Source organism: Thunnus maccoyii, chromosome 16 (genome assembly GCF_910596095.1).
Source record: "Thunnus maccoyii chromosome 16, fThuMac1.1, whole genome shotgun sequence".
NCBI lineage: Eukaryota > Metazoa > Chordata > Actinopteri > Scombriformes > Scombridae > Thunnus > Thunnus maccoyii.
The window spans coordinates 30,240,162-30,259,934 of NC_056548.1; the positions used below are offsets into that span (position 1 = coordinate 30,240,162).

A 19,773-nucleotide genomic window follows, 5' to 3' on the forward strand; every position below is an offset into this window, starting at 1 on the left:
GGCAGGTGATTAGAGGTGTGGCCGAGGCGTGGTTCTGCTCCCTAACCTAAGCTAACAAGTTAACTACATGTTTTGAAACCTAGCTGAGTTTGCCATTTTGTCTGTTTTCCGTTGTATTTTTGCAGTCAGAAGTGAAGAAAAGTGACCATATTTGGATGAGAGGGTGGAGTTGAACCTAATGCTAACACTGAACAATACTTTTTGGCCACCAAAATGTTACAATTAACTTTCATGAACTGAAAACATACTTAAATAGCGACCGCTAAGTCTACGGCTATATAGTGAATCTCAGGATATGCCACGGTTACCTAACCAACAATATCGCTGTGGTAGCAACTTGTCATTCACAACATAGCGATGCCCTGAAGCATAACTGTCTAAACGGAATTAGACAGTTTGCTACTAAATGTTTGTTGGGCAGCTGTGTGTCGTTTCAATGTTAGTTTGGCACAAAAGAGCCCACATGTGGCTCAGAATTGATTGAGGTGGAGTTGTCTCTCAATATGAGGAGTAAGCATGCAAGTACAGGTGACCATGCAAGTGAAGATGCTGAGACTAAAAAAAGCATGTGCACACAGTAAAACTAGAAAATGGCAAACAAGCTGGTAGACTAAGGAGCATGTAAGTGTCCAAAAAATCATTTGCATGGTGACGAAAAAGCCCTTCATTACTGCACAGCAAGAATGCTTTCTGGGATGTAGGCAGACATGTTTCCTTGTCAATAATCAAGAGAAGAATTCATGACCAGAACCTCAGAGGATTCAGCAAAAGATGCAGTCCCCTGGTATGCCTCATAAAGAGACAGACAGGCTGCAGTTCACAAAAACAGCTTATGACCCAAAGCATAGCAGCTCATCCATCAAACATGGTGGTGCCTCTGTTATGGCTTGGCCATGTATGGCTGCCAATGGAACTAGCACACTGGCATTTATTGATGATTTCACTGCTGACAGAGGCAACAGGATGAATGCAGAGGTATACAGGATCATCCTGCGTGCTCACATTCAGTGCAACAAGTGCAAAAAAACCTATTGGAGCACATTTCATCATTCAGCAGGACAACCATCCTGAACATGTTGCCATAGCAACCAAAAAGCTTTTCGGGTGGAATATCCTTGACTGGCCGAGTCAATCACCTGATTTCCATCCCACTGAGCTGCATTCCACCTGCTGAAGACCAGAGTAAAGACAGAGAGAGCCCACAACAAGCAAAAGCTGAAGGTGTCTGCAGTGAAGGCCTGGGAGAGCATCACCAGGGAAGATACTGTCTGCTGATATCTATGGCTCCAAGACTTCAGCCATTCATTGACTGTAAAGGATTTTCCATAAACATGATTTTATTTGACTTTATGTGTATCAGTCCAGTTACGTCTGAACCCCATCAAGTTGTGTGCTTTTTCTTTGAGGTTTAGGATGGATCAGTGTTGTTGTCTACGTGAAGGAGACAATTGTCAGTCTCTTCATTTGCACAGACAATTCCTGCAAAGTGTGAATCCATACTGTGAATCTAGACAAATTCTAGCCTTTATCATATTTATCAACATACGTGTGTAAAAAAAAAATTAAAAAAAAGCCACTGTCTAAACAGCTCATCAAAATGGCAGCACTTCTTATTTTCTTCCCCAGAGCTGAGGCCTCAGTGGCTCCACCCCCCCCCCCCCCCCCCCCGCCGCCGCTCTGTGCTTCACTTCTACATCAGTGTTTGCTGCAGACATCCCAATGCACCATTGGTCAAGCTGCTGAACAAATGGAAATCTAAATGCTGAAATTGCTGATGGTTATCTGTGTTATGCATCATTGGACCACCCCCCCCCCCCCCCCCCCCCCCCCCCCCCACATCTTTACTGACTCCCAACAGCACCCTCTCTTTTGTGCTTCTTTCTCCTTCAACCATCCTCCACCAACCAGTATCCTGAGCCCCCCCCCACCCCCACCCCCCCCGAGAGGATACTGGTTGGGTGAGGATTTACTCATATTTACTTTCCCCTTTTATTTTTTTATTTCCTCACATCCCTCTCCCCATTTATCTTCCAACTGTAGATGCTGTGTGCTGGATGATCCATTATGTTGATTCACAGCTGTTCACAATAGAGATGCATGGTCTTCACCACAGAGGCTCATACTAAATCATATACAGTAGTGCTTTGGGTGTAACCTGCCTGGCAGAAATGTAAAAATGATGCACTGTTATTCCAAGAGAAAAAAAAGCCAGATACTGCATTGTTTATTACAGTCCACAAAATGACTGATAAAATAAAACTACGTTGTAATGTTTTCTGATCTGCCACTGCTATAGTTAGTATGGTGATGGATAAATGATAACATTGTAGGTAGTGGGAGGCAAACGGTGGACCCTTGTCAGATCTGTGTGTTTTGTATGTCCATATGGCCATCCTCATCTCCTCCCTACTGCCCTGCATTAAAAAAGTACAAGGGACTGCAGTGGTGTGAGAGTGTTGTTTAAGGTACTGGTGAGACAATAAAATACAATCAAAGAATTCCAGTTGTAGTTACAGATTAATGCATTTAAAGGCTTATCAGAAGCCAAAACACTGCACAGTGGTTTGTAAAACTCACAGACAGGATTTTACAACTCTGGAAAGTTATTAACCAGAGACCACTGTGAGGTAAATAGTTTAATACAGCATTTACTTTACAAAGTAATCCACCAGGAATGTGCACCTGCTTGTATGTGACTGGTCAATGTAGTGCCTTGTCAGATGACGTCACGTTGCATTGTGGCACAAGCTGAACCCAACTGAACTAGGACGAGGACCACTGCATTTTTTTACTGAGCCCTCTGTGGTGGCAACTCCACTGCGTGAATGCACCGATGTGGTGGCCAACATGGCAGGAGTTCATCCTCTGGGAAGCCTGACTGTTCTCAGGAAGTTTGATTGCAATCTGCCCATTAGATTGTAACTTTTCTGTACAGAAGTGGAAATTCTGGCCTGATGGTGGTGCAAAAGGAAAGGCCACGGGACTACCAAAAGCACTGGAATTCATCCTCTTGAGATCATACATATCTATACCAAATTTCATGGATAGAAATATCACCTGACCTCTCCAGACTCTCAGACTTTCCCACTGTGTTGTACAAAAAACAAAATATTTTGATATGGAATCTGTTGACACTGACATTTATATCAGAATACATTTCTACATAATGAAACTCTGAGAATACTGTACTGTAAGAAACTGAATATATGAAATAGATGATCAGCACTTCATGTCATCATCAGTGCATTGCATGTATAAACTTTGTGTGTGGGTTTTTCCTTTTTTAAATGGCATGTTTTGTAAATTTGATCAGAAAAACTTTGACAGAAATGTGTCTTTGATATGGCTCCTAAGTAAAAAAAAACACACATCAAACATTCTAAACTAACATTATACATTTGAAACATGTAAAAGATTGGCATCAAAGTGATGTCATTATCAGGTTTTAGAGAAAATGCTTTATTTTAGACTCTCAAGTTTTCCTCTGTGTTCTCAGACTTTCAGGGTGTGTGTGTGTGCAAGAAGCATCCATGTGTACATTCACATTACAGGCTTAATTTGGCACCTGCAGTCATCTTTTACATCTCTCCATTTGTAGCTTCTTGTCTTTTTTGATGTCTGGGCACCAGAGGCCATCATGTACTAATCATGAGATCATAATGTACTCACTGGGGCACGTAAATACTTCTTTAGTGTCCTTGTCTGTGTGTATGTTCGTGTGTGCAGAATGCTGGCTATATTACTGCATTGATCTACATCAACATCATCCAATGCAAAGCTGCTTTTGCCAACTAAAGCTTAAGTTTTCTGTTTAAGTGGCACATTCCTCAGCTCTCCTTGTGTTGATGTTTGGGACTGGTCCAGATCTGCTGTCTGTCTCTCTTGGACTTCTCTCCATACTATTACGTGTTCTTGCAGAAACCAATAATTCTTTAAACGTACTTATGACATGTGAGTGTTTTATTTGGATGGACTTGGAAAAATTGGAAAATCCTTTATGAATTAATGTCTTTTTGAAAGAAATATGAGGCTTTCTTCAGGTTTTGCTTCCAGCAGTTAGTAACTGTGTACTGTGTGAACTACATCACCACTAATATTTACTAATGTTTTGGGTGTTTGTGTAATAGTCTTACCCACTCCTTCCCACATATTACAATCACCTCCCCTTCACCTTTGCTGTAGTCATGAACCTGTAATTGAAGAGATGAGGGAATTAATGAAAATAGCTAATGCCAAAAGATGAAAAACGATCTGGCAGATTCAAATTAGCTGGCTATGAAATTACTTCTACACGACAGCTGCTTGGCAGTGACTCTGCTGGCTTCTGTGGGTTTGGTAGCATGACCTGAAGCTCTGGCAAAATGGAATTATTTTGGAGAGGAGAGAGACAGAGACAGCGAGGGAGAGAAAGAGTCAGTGGGCTCAAAAATGGATAATCTTGTCATATATGCTTTTTCCTCTCTTTCTCAGTTTATGATTGCGTTTTACCTCTGCATTATTATTATTATTATTATTATTATTATTATAATAAACAAAAACAATGTTCCAGGAACCATATCTTTGACCACACTGGAACAATATAGATATGTTTTGGTAACTGTAAGAGTCAAAGAGAACTGCAGGCGAACACTGCGGTGTGAAAAATACATTACAGGCAGCTAGCCTGTAATGACTGTTTTGTTCTCAGATTAAAAGAACATGTCCTGTAAAGGTGGATCCCAAAAGTTCTCGACTGCTCTCAATCACTGTGGTTCTGTGATTGATAATTCATGCCCGCTAAGTAATGCCCCCTTTTGAACAATCATATCAACTCCCTGAATGATGGGATCAAATCCCTCTTGAAAATATACCTCATCCTTATATTTGTTTCACGTGGAAATAAATCACATTGCAGAAGCTAAAGACCTCAGCGTGGTTCATGTGCTGGTCTTCGCACTCAAAATTGTGTTTCAGATGCTGAAAATAGTCAGTTTGTTTTGACACAGTTCCAAATACAGTATCTTATATACTATCCTGCTGCTGGAAATCCTTAATAGAGCAACAAATGTGTATTAATCTGCCGTGAAAATAGTTCCCAACAAATGCACTATTTCTTTTTTTTTTTGAATTGCACCAAATATACAATCTACCAATGAATCTGCGTGTATTGGGGGCATAAACAAATAAGAATACATTTAAATACACACAGATAATGTGTTTTAAACTGATACAAAAAACATACACATTTTTGCAATAATATACACCAGAGAAAGTGATCATAAAGAACATTAGACAAAGGGTTGTCATATTCAAGTATAACTTGACTTCAGTCCAGAATTCATACCAGTTTTTTACATTATAAGTGAAGCTGTAATCCAGAGAGCTATAAATGGATAAACAAGACAGCCACTTTGTGCCTTTCCAGTTTGTCCACTTCCTATACTCTGGCTTTGCTTGAGCCATCTTCTTTGATGGTATGGGTGAACAGTAGGGCTGGGTATCAGCACTGATCTCTCAATTTGATTGATACGCAAAGACCTGAAATGATTAATTTCAGTGTGATTTGATTCTTGATCCAGTTACATCAGACAAATACTAGTATTGCATTAAGGTTCAACCAGTGTCCAAACTGCTATCTGATGATAAAACAAAACACTGCTTTCATGTTGATTAAGCTTACTTGACATTAGGCTAAATTTATATTATATCATGTCTCTCATACACAAACATGCAGCCCACAACTCATTTTCATTTTCCTGCTGCTTACACTGGAACTACTTGCATTAACTGATGATATAACTTGCTACCTTCTTGGCTTAGCTTGGTGAAGGTTTGCTTGTGGCTAACTAAGCCTCCTGCATTGGTTACAGTTGAATGTCATGGGTCTTGGTTCCTGTTCTTTTGCCACTTGACCAAGTGAGCAGTTCCAGGTCTAAAAAGTGAAGCCAATGCGGAAGTGACTTAAACCTAGACGTTTTACTTAGCATGCAGCCCTAATTGAACCACTTACAACAAGTAACCACTGCATACACATAACCTTTAGTGCACATGTCATGTGGAGTAGCAGGAATGGACCCAAATGCAGAGACCAAAATGCAGAAAAGAAAACCTTTATTCTTGGGACTGGGCAGGCAAAACAGAAGCTGGCTGAGTGGAGAGGCGCAAACTCAACAGAACAATGATCCACCAAAACTCAACTGAAAACCTGACCTTAAATACAAACTAAACTAATCAGACAATGAGCAACAGGTGACAAGACACAGGGGCAGGCTGGGACCTGATAGGCTGGGAAGACACTGGGGCTGCTTTTCAATTTGCTAATTCTATGCTTCCTCGCATCCTCTCTCCTCTGTGACCTGGAAACCTATCTCCCTCCGCCATCATGGCGGATCTTCCAATCCCGTAAATGCACCTGGTGGAGACAAGGAGTGAGGAGCAAGGAGGCTCCTGGGGGAGTTTAGAGTGAGGAAACACAGGTGTATCCTATGCAGAAGTTTTTTAACGGACGGCAACACCCCTTTGATCCAAAGTGTGTATTGATTGGCCAGCTGATCTGATAGGACAGTAAACAGTCGGGCTTTTTATTGTAATACAGCAGATCAGCAAAACTACCTGTGGAGAAGGAATGAAAGCACCAACAGCAGCTGATCATAGCCTATTTATTTATAAAATGAAGATTACTGAATCATGAATCAATCATGAGCCAAAGGCTTCCCCTTTCTTCTTCTCCGTTTCAGTGCGTCTCAGCTCCTTCAGGAAAATATGACACTGCACTGCTGCGTCTCCTATAAAATCATGCTGAGCCTGAAAAAAACGTCAGACTTTCACAAACTAAATAAGAAACATTTTCTTTAAACATATTCTGCAGGCTACAGCTGTTTTATTGCTCCTTTATGTCGGTTCTGTTCTTTTAGTTATTAATAGATTTAAATTGTCTATTTGTGTCTTATTCTGTGACAGACACACCCTGCTATACATCTAATCAAATGATAAAACATTGGAGCAATTATCAGCTGTTTTCCTTCCAGCTATAAATATATAGAAGTTATTAAGTAACAGTGAAAAGTCTTCATTAATTGTACATGAATTTTAAATGCAAACTTTAGAGTTTAAACTGTTACTTAGTAATTTCTATTGCTGACTTATTCATATTTGACATTTAGGGTGATGTGCGTCATCACTACTTGTCATCTCCTCAAAATGACGCTGGAGTGAGCGAGGACGTCCCGTTGAGACCTCCCCTCCTCGCTGGGAGGAGCTAAGACGCGAAGAAGAGATGCGAGTGAGGGAAACGAGGAGACACGACAGCGTAATGAAAAGCACCCACTGAGAGCAGGGCAGGGCTGACGAGACTGATACAGGGCGGGTGTAAAGGTGACAGCAGACTGTTGAAGAACACTGAGACAAGGGCAGGGCAAACAAGAACGAATGCAGGGCAGGTGTAAGGAGGAGTATATGAACACACAAGGGAAACACAATAACAGAAAACCAACATCCTGAAAACACAATACTTTAAATCACAACCCAGCATAAATCAAACCGTCTCAGAATTACATAAACTTAAGCACACAACACTACAAGCTAACTAATAATGCAGTCCTCTAAACCCACAACCCAAATCATAACAAGTAAAACCATATGACCAGAAGGACTTGACAACAGAAGTGTAACATAGGAAACCACAAAGAACACAAAAACACAAAGAGTCCAAAAAACAAACAGTCCAGGCAGGATGTGACACACATGGACACATGTTTACTGAGTGAAGGCGAAAATGCAAAAATCAATCTTAAGAATCGATTATGGATCATTCAAGTGTTGTGATTAATCAGAAAACTATATTTTTATCCAGCCCCAGCTAACAGGTCCATTTGTCAGTGTTAGGCTGTCCAGATGAATGTGAATAGGATCATTCTCTTATTTAAAAAGGGCAACACATGGTCCACCCAGGAGCGTTTGCTCTTACCTGAGCTGATACTAAATCACGCCACCATCAAGTGTCCGTATGTATGTGAGTGTATGCGTCTTCATTTTCGTGTTTTTTTATGTTAAAGTCAGATGTATGAGGTCAAATTCCTTTAGGTGTGTTCTGCACCTCAATCTAATCTTTGTAGAGATTAAACATATTTGTGCTGTAAACATAAGCTTTGTTGAATTCCCACTAATTAAAGAAGTAGTGATCATCCTACAATGTTAGAGTGCTATGAAATGTTTAAGTGATATTGATGCATGGTGTTTTATGAGTTGAGCCATTTTCTCCTTGAATTTCATATTTATTATTCCAGTGTATTTCACGTTACACTGAAGTGGAGCTGAATGCAGACATGGTTAGTGTTTTTTCCTGTTTCCTGAGTTAATAGGACAGTGAAATATCAATCAAAAATAACCAAGACTAATGTGACTAAAATATTGTTTGTTCATTGTTCTGAGAGTTGCCAAAAATAGCAACAATCCCTCTCAGGACGACATGACAAAATTAAGCTGGAGAGAAAATACATTGGTGTCCAAAGCCTTTTTATAGTTGTGAAATGTCACTTTTATTAACATGAATGAAAAGAAAGCTACCCTACCGTGATTTGAAAGGCATCATACACACATTTCCTAACATACTAAGAAAATGCATCATGTTTTTCTCAGTTTTCACTGACTAATGCAGAGAGTGAGTGGGTGGAGATGAAGAGGTGTCTTAAACAAGAGTGATAGGTGGACTGTCTGTTGGAGGCTGGGATAAAGATGAAAATTCAGGTCATACTCTTGAAGAAGAAACACAGGTCATCTGCTGCTTGAACAAATGACCCATGCTGTTGATTTTCTTGAGAGGGCTGTCTCAAAAAGGTGGTAGGGGTTGCAATTAGAGAAACTGAGACAGGAAAATGAACAGCAATAGATGGAAGAGTTTTAAGGGTGGGTTTTGTGACTGGTGTTGTTGTTGGCACATTTTTCCATAATGATGGCCATCTAGTACAGTCTCATTTACTGGTTGTAAGTAAGCATTGTACTCCACCAGCCAGTGGTTCCAAACATTATTTGGACAGTAGATCCACCTCAGCAGCAACAGAGGACCAGGCAAACTAATAGTTTGATCTCTGAATTCATTTACCTGACATGAGTTGTCATATCAGAGTACAATCTTCCCTCAAACTCTTAAAATGATAGCTAAATTCCCATCTGAAGTTTCAGTAACTGCATTGGTCTCTAAGCAGGGACATGTACACTGGGAAGTTTGGGTGTTTGAGTTGTCTCAATACACTCAGATCTGGACTTCTAAATATATCGAGTAGTCCAGTACTGTGTGTTGCGCACTGGTGGGCACTCAAACTAGATGTGTGTGTATCAAGGGCTAGTAAATAACCTACATTTATGCTGTATGCTAAATAAAGCTTATAACTTATGAAATCATTTAGTTTTTTCATTTACTTACTGTGATAATTGCAACATGTATGGTTTTTACAGTAAATGAAATAAACTCTTACTGTATGTTGTATGTATGTCATGACAAAATAAAAAGCAATGACCTGAAGAAAATAAACACACTTAAATTAAAATGCAAAACAATTATTAACAGGCACTAAAGTATTCTAACTATCAACCAAACTGCAGCAGAAAGTTCGCAAGCAGCCAAGTATCCACAGGCTAACAGGCTAAGAAGCACTGATTCTACTGTCTACAGGCTAACAAGCTAACAGGCTAAGAAGCTCTGAGTCTACTGTCTACAGGCTAACAAGCTGACAAACACCGTTTTACTCTGGTACATGAAAGAATCAGGCTAGCCCCCAAGCCTTAGGTGTTCAGTGTTTTTTTGCATACGGGCAGCAGATCAGCATGTATGGAATGTGTCAGCGGCAGCAAGTCTGTACAAGAGCTGCTGTCAATATCAGCAGCAGTCTAGTCGAGTATAGCCTATGGATTTTTAGTACTGAATGGTCTCAGCAATAGGGACATGCAGAGAGCCCAGCATTTGTATTTGTATTTGTATTTGTTGAGGCAGCAAAATTATTTGTATTTGTATTCGAATAAAAGTGAAAATAGGCTTACAAATCCTGTTTTTGTTTATTATTATGCTTTTAATTTTATAAAATGTTAGCGTTACAATAAATGTTCATGAATAAACTACCTTACAAAGGAGGTTCCCACACCAGGTCACACTCGAGTCTCCCAGATCATAGACGACTGCACTGACTACTGAGCTAAAACTTTACTCATCGCCTCATTACAGGCAGACCTCTACCTATTTATACATCCATAACACAGTGACAGCACACCGTGTAACGTGTAGGGAAGAACTTCAAAGGCAGTTATTGCTTTGCACTTTTCATTTATTGCCTTTTTACAAACCAATTTTGTGGAAAGGAGAGGGGGAACAACAGGTTATGGAGGGTCCCTTGGGAGCACTTAGCATGTGTCAGTAGCTAAGCTTTATCTCTTGGGAGCACCCCCAACTCTGGGAGTGATGTCCAAATTAGGAAAGGTATGTCATGAAGCAGGTGGATGTGACTCCCCTTGTTGAGACCTGCTGATAGACGTAACAGTGGAGCAGACAAGAGAGACTGAGATAGCGATGTAACTGACGTGTGCACTGGTATTTGATGGGTTTTTTTCCTTCCAAAAAAATAATAAATTTGTATGAAACAAATATTCGTAAAAAAAACCCAAAACAAAACACTATTTGTGCTTTCCTTAATAACGTATTTGTATTCAGGCACACCCCTAGTGAGTAGACAACATCGGCATAAACACTTCTAAGATGCTTCATACTCCTTTCTCAAATATCTGTTCAACTAACTGTCCCCCCGTGAGCAAGGGTTCAGTCTGCATGAAAGACATAAAGTGGCCGCTCATCATGCTATACCTTCTAACTCTACATAATGATTTATCGCAGTGAGCATTGCAGAATCTGCAAGAAAATCCACACATCATAAATCAAGATGTCACTTAAAATATGTATGAGCCAATTACTTATTTATTGCTGATTCATATTCAGACTACAAGCATTACACTAGTGCCGCTGAGGACTGTCCAAGCATTAATGATTCATACAAAACAATCCATATAATTTATTTATAAGTGCTTTTCAGTCATTTATCATACCTATATGCTTAACACTCATTTGAACTTGTCAGAGTTGAAACTGCCCTCGAGTTTCAAATACATCTGGGTTGAACTCTAAACTAATATCTGAGGTGATATAGGCCTAACCGTAACATCAGGGGCCCTATTGACAAAGGATCTCATTTTACCACTTGGAGTCTTCCTAAATGGCTCTAAAAGTTACAGCGAAGAGTTTCCATAAAAGAGTAACTTTTAGTAAAGAAAGTAAGAAAAGGAAAAACACTGAGTCAGGAAAAAAATAAGACAGACGGATAGATAGATAGATAGATAGATAGATAGATAGATAGATAGATAGATCTTTCCTGTTGAGCCTTGGTTACAGGTTTGGCTATCAGCAATAATTAATGATTATCAAAGATAAATATAATTACTAAAATCAATAGACATTATTAATAAGAATTAATAATAGCAGGGCACTGCCCCGGGGTCGGGGAAAAAGATAGCCAATTGGAACTCTGATTAATAATTAACTTAGCATAGCTAGTTTAGGTTGAAGGATTTGGGAGTTTTTTTGCAGAGCAGAGGATGGTGAATAGGTTGGTGATAACAATAGTGCTTTCAGCATTCACACTATTAGTGTGAGAGCTGCGAAGCTGCTATGTTATCATCACTCTTTATTATTATGTATTACGTAAGTCTTTTTTTCAAGCTTTCAACTCCTCCATACTATGAGCGACAGAAACCACTCAAATATCAAAATGTTCAGCTCTTTAAGGACATTTATGCTATTACTTTTCATCTTTCTATCATATTCCAGGGTTTTGTTTTTTTTTTAAATATTAAAATTATTAATGAAAAGTCTATGGGAGGAATGTTTGAAAGCTAATATCTCAAAGACTAAAAAACAAATATAATATAAATAATTTGTACAAATATCATACATTCTCATGGTAAGCTAGTCTTGCTTTCACTAATGATGTACAATCTCTGGTGTCCAAGCTCTAGTTTTAGGCAAATAAATTTTCCTCAACAGAACTTTTTTCTCCCATTCTCATGGTCAGTTTTCCCCATTAGATGACAAGGTTCTGTGTTCAATACCTGCTCATTAGAGTATCAATCAATCAATCAATCAATTTTTTATTTATATAGCGCCATATCACAACAGAAGTCATCTCAAGGCACTTTTCACATAGAGCAGGTCAAGACCGTACTCTTTAATTTACAGAGACCCAACAATTCCCCCATGAGCAAGCACTTGGCGACAGCGGTAAGGAAAAACTCCCCTTTAACGGGTAGAAACCTCAAGCAGACCCCGGCTCTTGGTGGGCGGCCATCTGCTTTGACCGGTTGGGTTGAGAGAGAGAAAGAGAGAGGGAAAGGGGGAGGGGGGACAGAAGAAAAACAATCACAATGACAACAACAAGCACAAGCAGCAATAGCAGCAATAGCCAGGGAAGGATGCCATCAGGACTGTGAAGGACCGCGAAGGTTCGGCCCGGGACTCAGGTTTTCCTGTGAGATGAGAAAGCACAAAAAAAACTCCGGGGAAGAGGCAAAGTTAGTGACATGCATTGATGTTACATGAATGCATACAGATGGAGAGGAGGAAGAGGAGGAGAGAGGAGCTCAGTGCATCATGGGAAGTCCCCCAGCAGTCTAGGCCTATAGCAGCATAACTAAGGGCTGATCCAAGGCGAGCCTGGTCGGCCATAACTATAAGCTTTATCAAAAAGGAAAGTTTTAAGCCTACTCTTAAACATAGAGAGGGTGTCTGCACCCCGGACTGAATCCGGTAGATGGTTCCATAGAAGAGGAGCCTGATAGCTGAAGGCTCTGCCTCCCATTCTACTTTTAAAGACTGTAGGGACCACCAGTAAGCCTGCATACTGGGAGCGCAGTGTTCTAGTGGGATAATACGGTATTATGAGCTCTTCAAGATATGATGGTGCCTGACCATTAAGGGCTTTGTAAGTTAGGAGAAGGATTTTAAATTCTATTCTAGATTTTACAGGAAGCCAATGTAGTGAAGCTAAAATGGGAGAAATGTGGTCTCTTTTTCTAGTTTTAGTCAATACACGTGCAGCTGCATTCTGGACCAGCTGGAGAGTCTTTAGAGACTTGTTAGGGCAGCCTGATAATAAGGAATTGCAATAATCCAGCCTAGAAGTAACAAATGCGTGAACTAGTTTTTCTGCATCTTTTAGGGACAGGATGTGCCTGATTTTTGTGATATTACGTAAGTGAAAAAAGGCAGTCCTTGAGATTTGATTTATGTGGGAGTTAAAGGACATATCCTGATCAAAGATAACTCCCAGATTCCTTACGGTGCTGCTGGAGGCCAGGGTAATGCCATCCAGAGTAGCTTTATCATTAGATAATGTGTTTCTAAGGTGTTTAGGGCCAAGCACAATAACTTCAGTTTTATCTGAATTTAGTAGTAGAAAATTGCAGGTCATCCAGGTCTTTATGTCGTTAAGGCATGTTTGGAGTTTGTTTAACTGATTGGGTTCATCTGGCTTCACTGATAAATATAATTGGGTGTCATCTGCGTAACAATGAAAATTTATGGAGTGTTTCCTAATAATATTACCTAAAGGAAGCATATATAAGGTGAATAGAATTGGTCCAAGTACAGAACCTTGTGGAACTCCGTGTCTAACTTTTGCCTTCACGGAGGATTCATCATTAACATGTACAAACTAAAATCGGTCTGATAAATAGGACTTAAACCAGCTTAATGCAGTTCCTTTAATGCCAATTAAATGTTCCAGTCTCTGCAAAAGGATTTGATGGTCAATTGTGTCGAATGCAGCACTAAGATCTAACAGGACAAGTATGGAGACAAATCCTTTGTCCGATGCAGTTAGGAGGTCATTTGTGACTTTCACCAGTGCTGTCTCTGTGCTATGATGTGCTCTAAATCCTGACTGAAAATCCTCAAATAAACTATTGTTATGTAGAAAGTCACATAACTGATTAGAGACTGCTTTCTCAAGGATCTTGGATAGAAATGGAAGGTTAGATATAGGTCTATAATTGGCTAAAACACCTGAATCAAGAGTAGGCTTCTTAAAAAGAGGTTTAATTACAGCTACTTTAAAGGACTGTGGTACATAGCCTGTTACTAAAGACAAATTGATCATATCTAGTAAAGAAGTGCTCACTAAGGGTAAGGCTTCCTTAAGCAGCCTAGTTGGGATGGGATCTAAGAGACAGGTTGATGGTTTAGCTGAACAAATCATTGAAGTTAGTTCAGACAAGTCTACTGGAGAAAAACAGTCCAAATATATGTCAGGATTTACTGCCGTTACCAAGATTCCTGTGTTTGGGGAGAGAACGGTGCCTGTTGAGGGCAGGAGGTGGTTAATTTTGTCTCTAATAGTTAGAATTTTATCATTAAAGAAGCTCATAAAGTCGTTCATAAAGTACTCCTCATAATATTGCTCTCATGTACAAAGTTGCTTTACATCTTCATCATGTACCATAATTCACTTCGACTTGAGTGCTCTTTAATATTATTACCTAAAATGTACATTGATATGCTTGTTAAACACATATTTTCCTGTCACAGAAAGCATGTATGTGTAGTCCAGTGGTTTAAGGTTTTTTTCTTTCTGGAAACAAATCTTTTTTTCATTTTTAAAGTATGAAACAAATATTTGTAAAAAATAAAAATAAAAACACTATTTGTGCTTTGCTGAATAACATATTTGTATTCGGGCACACTCCTAGACAGCAAATCTGCTAGACCCACCATGCCATTGGAAACGCCCACTCAGAGGCTCAAGGCTTATGTACTGTTTCTACAAATATGTAGAAAAATGCTTTTATTCTCTTTTGAAACATGGAAAAAATGCATAATAGCTGCAATATCATGATAGATAACATTTTCTTACACAACAGCAAAGAGAATTCAAATTTCAGTTTGACTTTAACAATGAACTTCAGCTCAAGACATTTGACCATGTGGCTTATACCCACCCCCACTCACTGGAAACAGCTCATTCACCAAGTGTGTTTCCCATTTCATTAGATATTAATGAGCTGGTGGGATTGGGTTTGGGAGAGCACTTAAAAAACATTTCTCTTAATTAATAATTGATTATTGACCTATCATCGGAGGCATTTTGGGAGTAAGACTATCTGCAATGTCAGGTTGTCGTGCCCACCATGAGATGTCAGGGTGTTGTTAGGAGTGTGGAAGGTCTATCAAGGGAGTTTGGGTGAGCTCTGGTTTCTGGCATAACTCTTTGAAATCTACATTTCTGTACTGCTGACTGCTGGTTAACCAAGGCTGACAATTGTCTCACAAATTAATTAGATACCAGTAGTTAGGGAGTGAACCGGCTGGTAGTTTATATATTGATATTTTTAAAATATATCAGATGTTTTTTTCTGGAAATCTAGATCACCATAAGATACTAGTCTCTCACATCATACTTTTAAGGAGGTATGTTTGTTTTAGTAATGACAAAAAGTCAAGCTCATAGCTCATGAAAGCTGCACTCATGCAGATACTAGGGTCTTGGTGGCTGATATGGTGTGCTGTGTTGTGGCTGAGCCCACAGTCTCTAGTATTTCTGCTTAAGAGACAGTGAGCTAATTGAGGATGATCTCACTGATTACGACTCCTGAGTGGACCATTTATCTGTGTTATCCTTCAGCTCTACTGCACCTTTTACTCCCTTTCTTTCGGCAATTCCCTGTTTTTTCTCCTGTGATTCCTGTTTCTCTTTTACCAAGGTCACACATACAATCAGTGCAACCTATCCTGGCTTTTCTCTGTGGCTCCTCTCCCATCTTTGATTCTCTGTCTTGACTACTGTGCCCCAAGCTGGCTATTTATATAGGAAATGGCAGTTTCACCATGTTTGATCATTACTTTATTAATACTTATTTTTACTCACCAAAAAGTGTGTTGTTGTATTGCTCTATTGTTTATTTTGTTGTGAAGCAAATAATACTCATACAGCATTTTTTTTCGTCATTTAGGGTCTGTCCATCTTTTGCACGGATTACATGGATAAATTACTCTTTTTACTCGCAAAGTTTTATTGCACTTACAGTACATAATGAGTTTAGTTGTCATCAACTCTCCAACACTCTCTACGGCTGTCTGTCTCTTCTCTGCCGGGTTACACACATACAGAGGGCTCAGCCCCACCCATGCTGAGAAAGAGCAGAGATGAGAGAAGCAGTGAGATGGTGACATAAAATGGCAGAAAAATGCAGTAGAGACAGTTTTTATTTATGTTATATACCAAATTTATTTGCACTCGTTTAATTTCAGCTCAGTGTGAGAGTCTCTGCTGCATTTTTCTGTCATTTATGGTCGTGCTACTCTCCCCTGCTGTCTATGGTTCACTGTGGGTGGGGCTGAGCCCTCTGTGTGTGTGCAGCACACACAGGAAAGACAGTGAACCAGGTGAAGTACTTGAGTTGACGACAACTACACTTGTTACGTTACTGTAAGTGCAATAAAAGCTTTGGGAGTAAAAGCCAAAAAGTAATTTAATTTAATCTGCACAAAGAATGGATAGACAAGGGGTGGGGTGTGCACAGACCAACTATTTATTCAATCAAAATGTGTTATATTGGGATATGAATTGTTATCGGGATATGAAATTACCTATATCAGGAGATGAGATTTTGGTCATATCACCCAGCTCTAATAGATGGATGGATGGTATGTCTTAAAGGTAATACTCATATGTGGATCTGATTAACCTGTTTTTTCCTTTTAATGTCAACCTAAGTCACTTTGAAATTAGAACAAAAATTCCCCACTATATAGTGCTATGAAATATGGTGTCATATATCTGTGTCAACCAGATCAGCAGACTTGAGACTTGGACAGCCTAAAGACTTGACTCAGGATTTCAAAACCAAAACACTCCTGTTAAAAGGAGCAACAACAAAAATAAATAAGATACAGGTAAGTGGTGCAGGACTATGGATTGAAAGCTATGTAAAAAAAACAAAAAAACAACTAATAATAAAAATATGTTTAAATGTAATGTCATTTTGATTGTGAAGCATTCACAGACTTGAAACTTGCAATTGTCATATGAAGACTTGTGACCCTCACCCTCAAGGACAAGGGACTTGAATTGAGACTTGCCTTGACAAGAGTTTTGATGTGGACTTGCCCTAAAACGATTTGAGAAGAGCTTGGGTTTAACTGAAGCCATGGTGTGGAGAAAAATGCCATGTTTTTATTGCTCCACTGTTCATCAAATGGAAATATTCTAGATTTGTTTGGCATAATTTATTTTGCATTTCCCGAGAAGACAGTCTGCCATATTTGGTGTCCTCAGAAACTTTTGGATCTACAGCAGAATTTCAAAATAGTGATTGAATGTTATCCTTAGTTTGAATCTTGTCAAATATACTGTCCCCAACTTGCCCTGTTTTTCTTCTCACCACAGCAAGGGAAGAGAATGTGGCCACTTTCCGAGGCTCAGAGTACTTCTGCTACGACCTCTCCCAGAACCCCATCCAGAGCAGCAGCGACGAGATCACACTCTCCTTCAAGACATGGCAGCGCAACGGCCTAATCCTTCACACCGGCAAGTCAGCCGACTACGTCAACCTGGCACTGAAGGACGGCGCTGTCTCCCTTGTAATTAACCTGGGCTCTGGAGCCTTTGAGGCCATTGTTGAGCCAGTCAATGGGAAGTTCAATGACAACTCATGGCATGATGTCAAAGTGACCCGCAACCTCCGGCAGGTAAGGCACTGAGGTGGAGTGTAATATGTGAAAAATGAATGTTGTGGTTAGTTGCAAAGCTTTCTTAAATCGTATCTTATTGAATGGTACTGATGGTGATAAATAGCATCCGAACATTGTCTCATTACTGACTGCAGGCTGTGTGGAGCAATTTTTACTCTAACAGAGCAAACTATAATATTGGATGGTGTGACGCAGCAAATATGTTCTTCATTTAGGACTCTTCAGCTCTCCATTTCCTCATAGGTCAGCACTGTAAAAACTTGTTTGCAGTTGGTCAGTGGTGCAAATTTGTTTGTCAGAGTTCCTCAAAGTGGAACTTATGGATAAAAGCTCTGTGCAGAATGGCTTCATGTCTATGATTATGATGATTATGGTGATTGTAGTCTAAAATTTTGTTGTCATAAATGCTGATATGACTGGGCCCTAAGGCATCACAGACTGATAAGGCTGCCAGACATGAACATGTGTGAAGTTTACTGACCTCACCTTATAGGATTTTATCTTATAGGTAGGCTATCGAAACCCAAATTTAAAACCACCATTTTGCAAAGCAGCTTATTGTAACATCTTATTATTGCAGCTTTTAGCAAAAGATTTTTTTGTATTATACTGTTAACCTTGAAAAGGATTTTTCTTAGTCTAATGTTCATTTTTTAAACTAGCAGAGCAGCACTTTCCAGATCTGATTTTCCCACTGTCTGTCATCTTAGCACTTCTCCATCAGTCAAGACATCCCTGCGCATTTCATGGTCGTAGAAGGCTGCTTACTTCCTCTATATATGTCTATGTATAGATATTTTATTGGGTGATCATGGTGATAAGCTCAAGTCATCCAAGACCTCTGATGATAACCCAAGACTGATAAACCTACATGTTTAAATATGTAAATAGACACTTCCTTTAAACCGACCTCCTTTTGAGTAGAACTGTGAAGTGTACAGGTTTTGATTTTGAAAAAAAGAATAATCCAATCTGATCCATAAATACACAAATAAACTACATTAAAGATTCAAAAGTCAAGATTCAAGATTTAGTTTATTGTAATTTTCTTGTGTATTTGCATACACAAATAAAACAAAATGCTGTTCCTCCCAGCCCACAGCAGTGCAACAACCATAGAAAGGATAAAGATATACTGTATATCTAAAAATTGCCTTTGAAAAATGATTAAAAAAATATATAAATCCCAAGAGGAAAAAAAAACAATAACAAAGGATGAGCAGTTAGCAGCACAATGCATTAAAGTGCATTTAGAGAGAAAATTACATCTCTCAGTTCAATTTAGACAGCTCTTGCATGTCAACGAGTGACCAGCACTGATGGGAGTTATATAATCAATTTTGTCCAGAGAACATTAGGCAACATGATTGTTGGAACTGCAGGTTTGTATGGGTTAACAGTTAGCCTAGCTTGCACTCCTCCATGCTTGCCCCACTTCCACTCCCTGTTTCACTGCTTTTGATGTTTCCTCTCCAGCGCAACTCCAGGCTGACTTAACTGACTTAAAGTTGACTTTATAGTTAAAGAACAAGGCTGGTAATAATATGTATTTTTCTTGTTAACTAATCTCATAAAAAAGTCAATTTGTTAGTCTCTTAATACTTTCTGACATCAGGATTATGTACTGTATGTGGAATTGAGTCAAAATAAACTACAGTACACACACAATACTTGTTTGTAGAGCAATTCATTGTTGGTTTGATCTGCACATGGGAATTGTTGACTATGAGACAAAAATATCACCAGACTATGGGTGTCCAAATCAAGTTTTTTTTTTTGGCTCTGAGTTCTTTAATATATGGTATCTGCTGATATCAAGTCCCATCCAATAGTTTAATTTACCTGAATGACACAGCTGCCCAGTGCACACTCAAGCTACACTCTGACAATAAGATCAGATAGAACTTCACTTATTTCTAAACAAATGTTTGTGCCAAAATGCTCCATAGACATAGTAAAAATATATACATAGAAGAAGAAGATACAGTGTTGATTAAACATGCATCTAGCAC

The 19,773-nt window shown here is 39.2% G+C and overlaps 1 protein-coding gene across 1 annotated transcript in view; it reads left to right on the plus strand.

Annotated features, from left to right (window-relative positions):
* LOC121881144 (neurexin-3a-like) overlaps positions 1–19,773 on the plus strand; it is a 93,996-nt gene that overhangs the window by 5,787 nt on the left and 68,436 nt on the right. Inside the window, exon 2 of the mRNA XM_042388792.1 lies at positions 17,457–17,758. Coding sequence (XP_042244726.1) covers positions 17,457–17,758 — 302 coding nt within the window. The remainder of the gene's footprint in view (positions 1–17,456; positions 17,759–19,773) is intronic.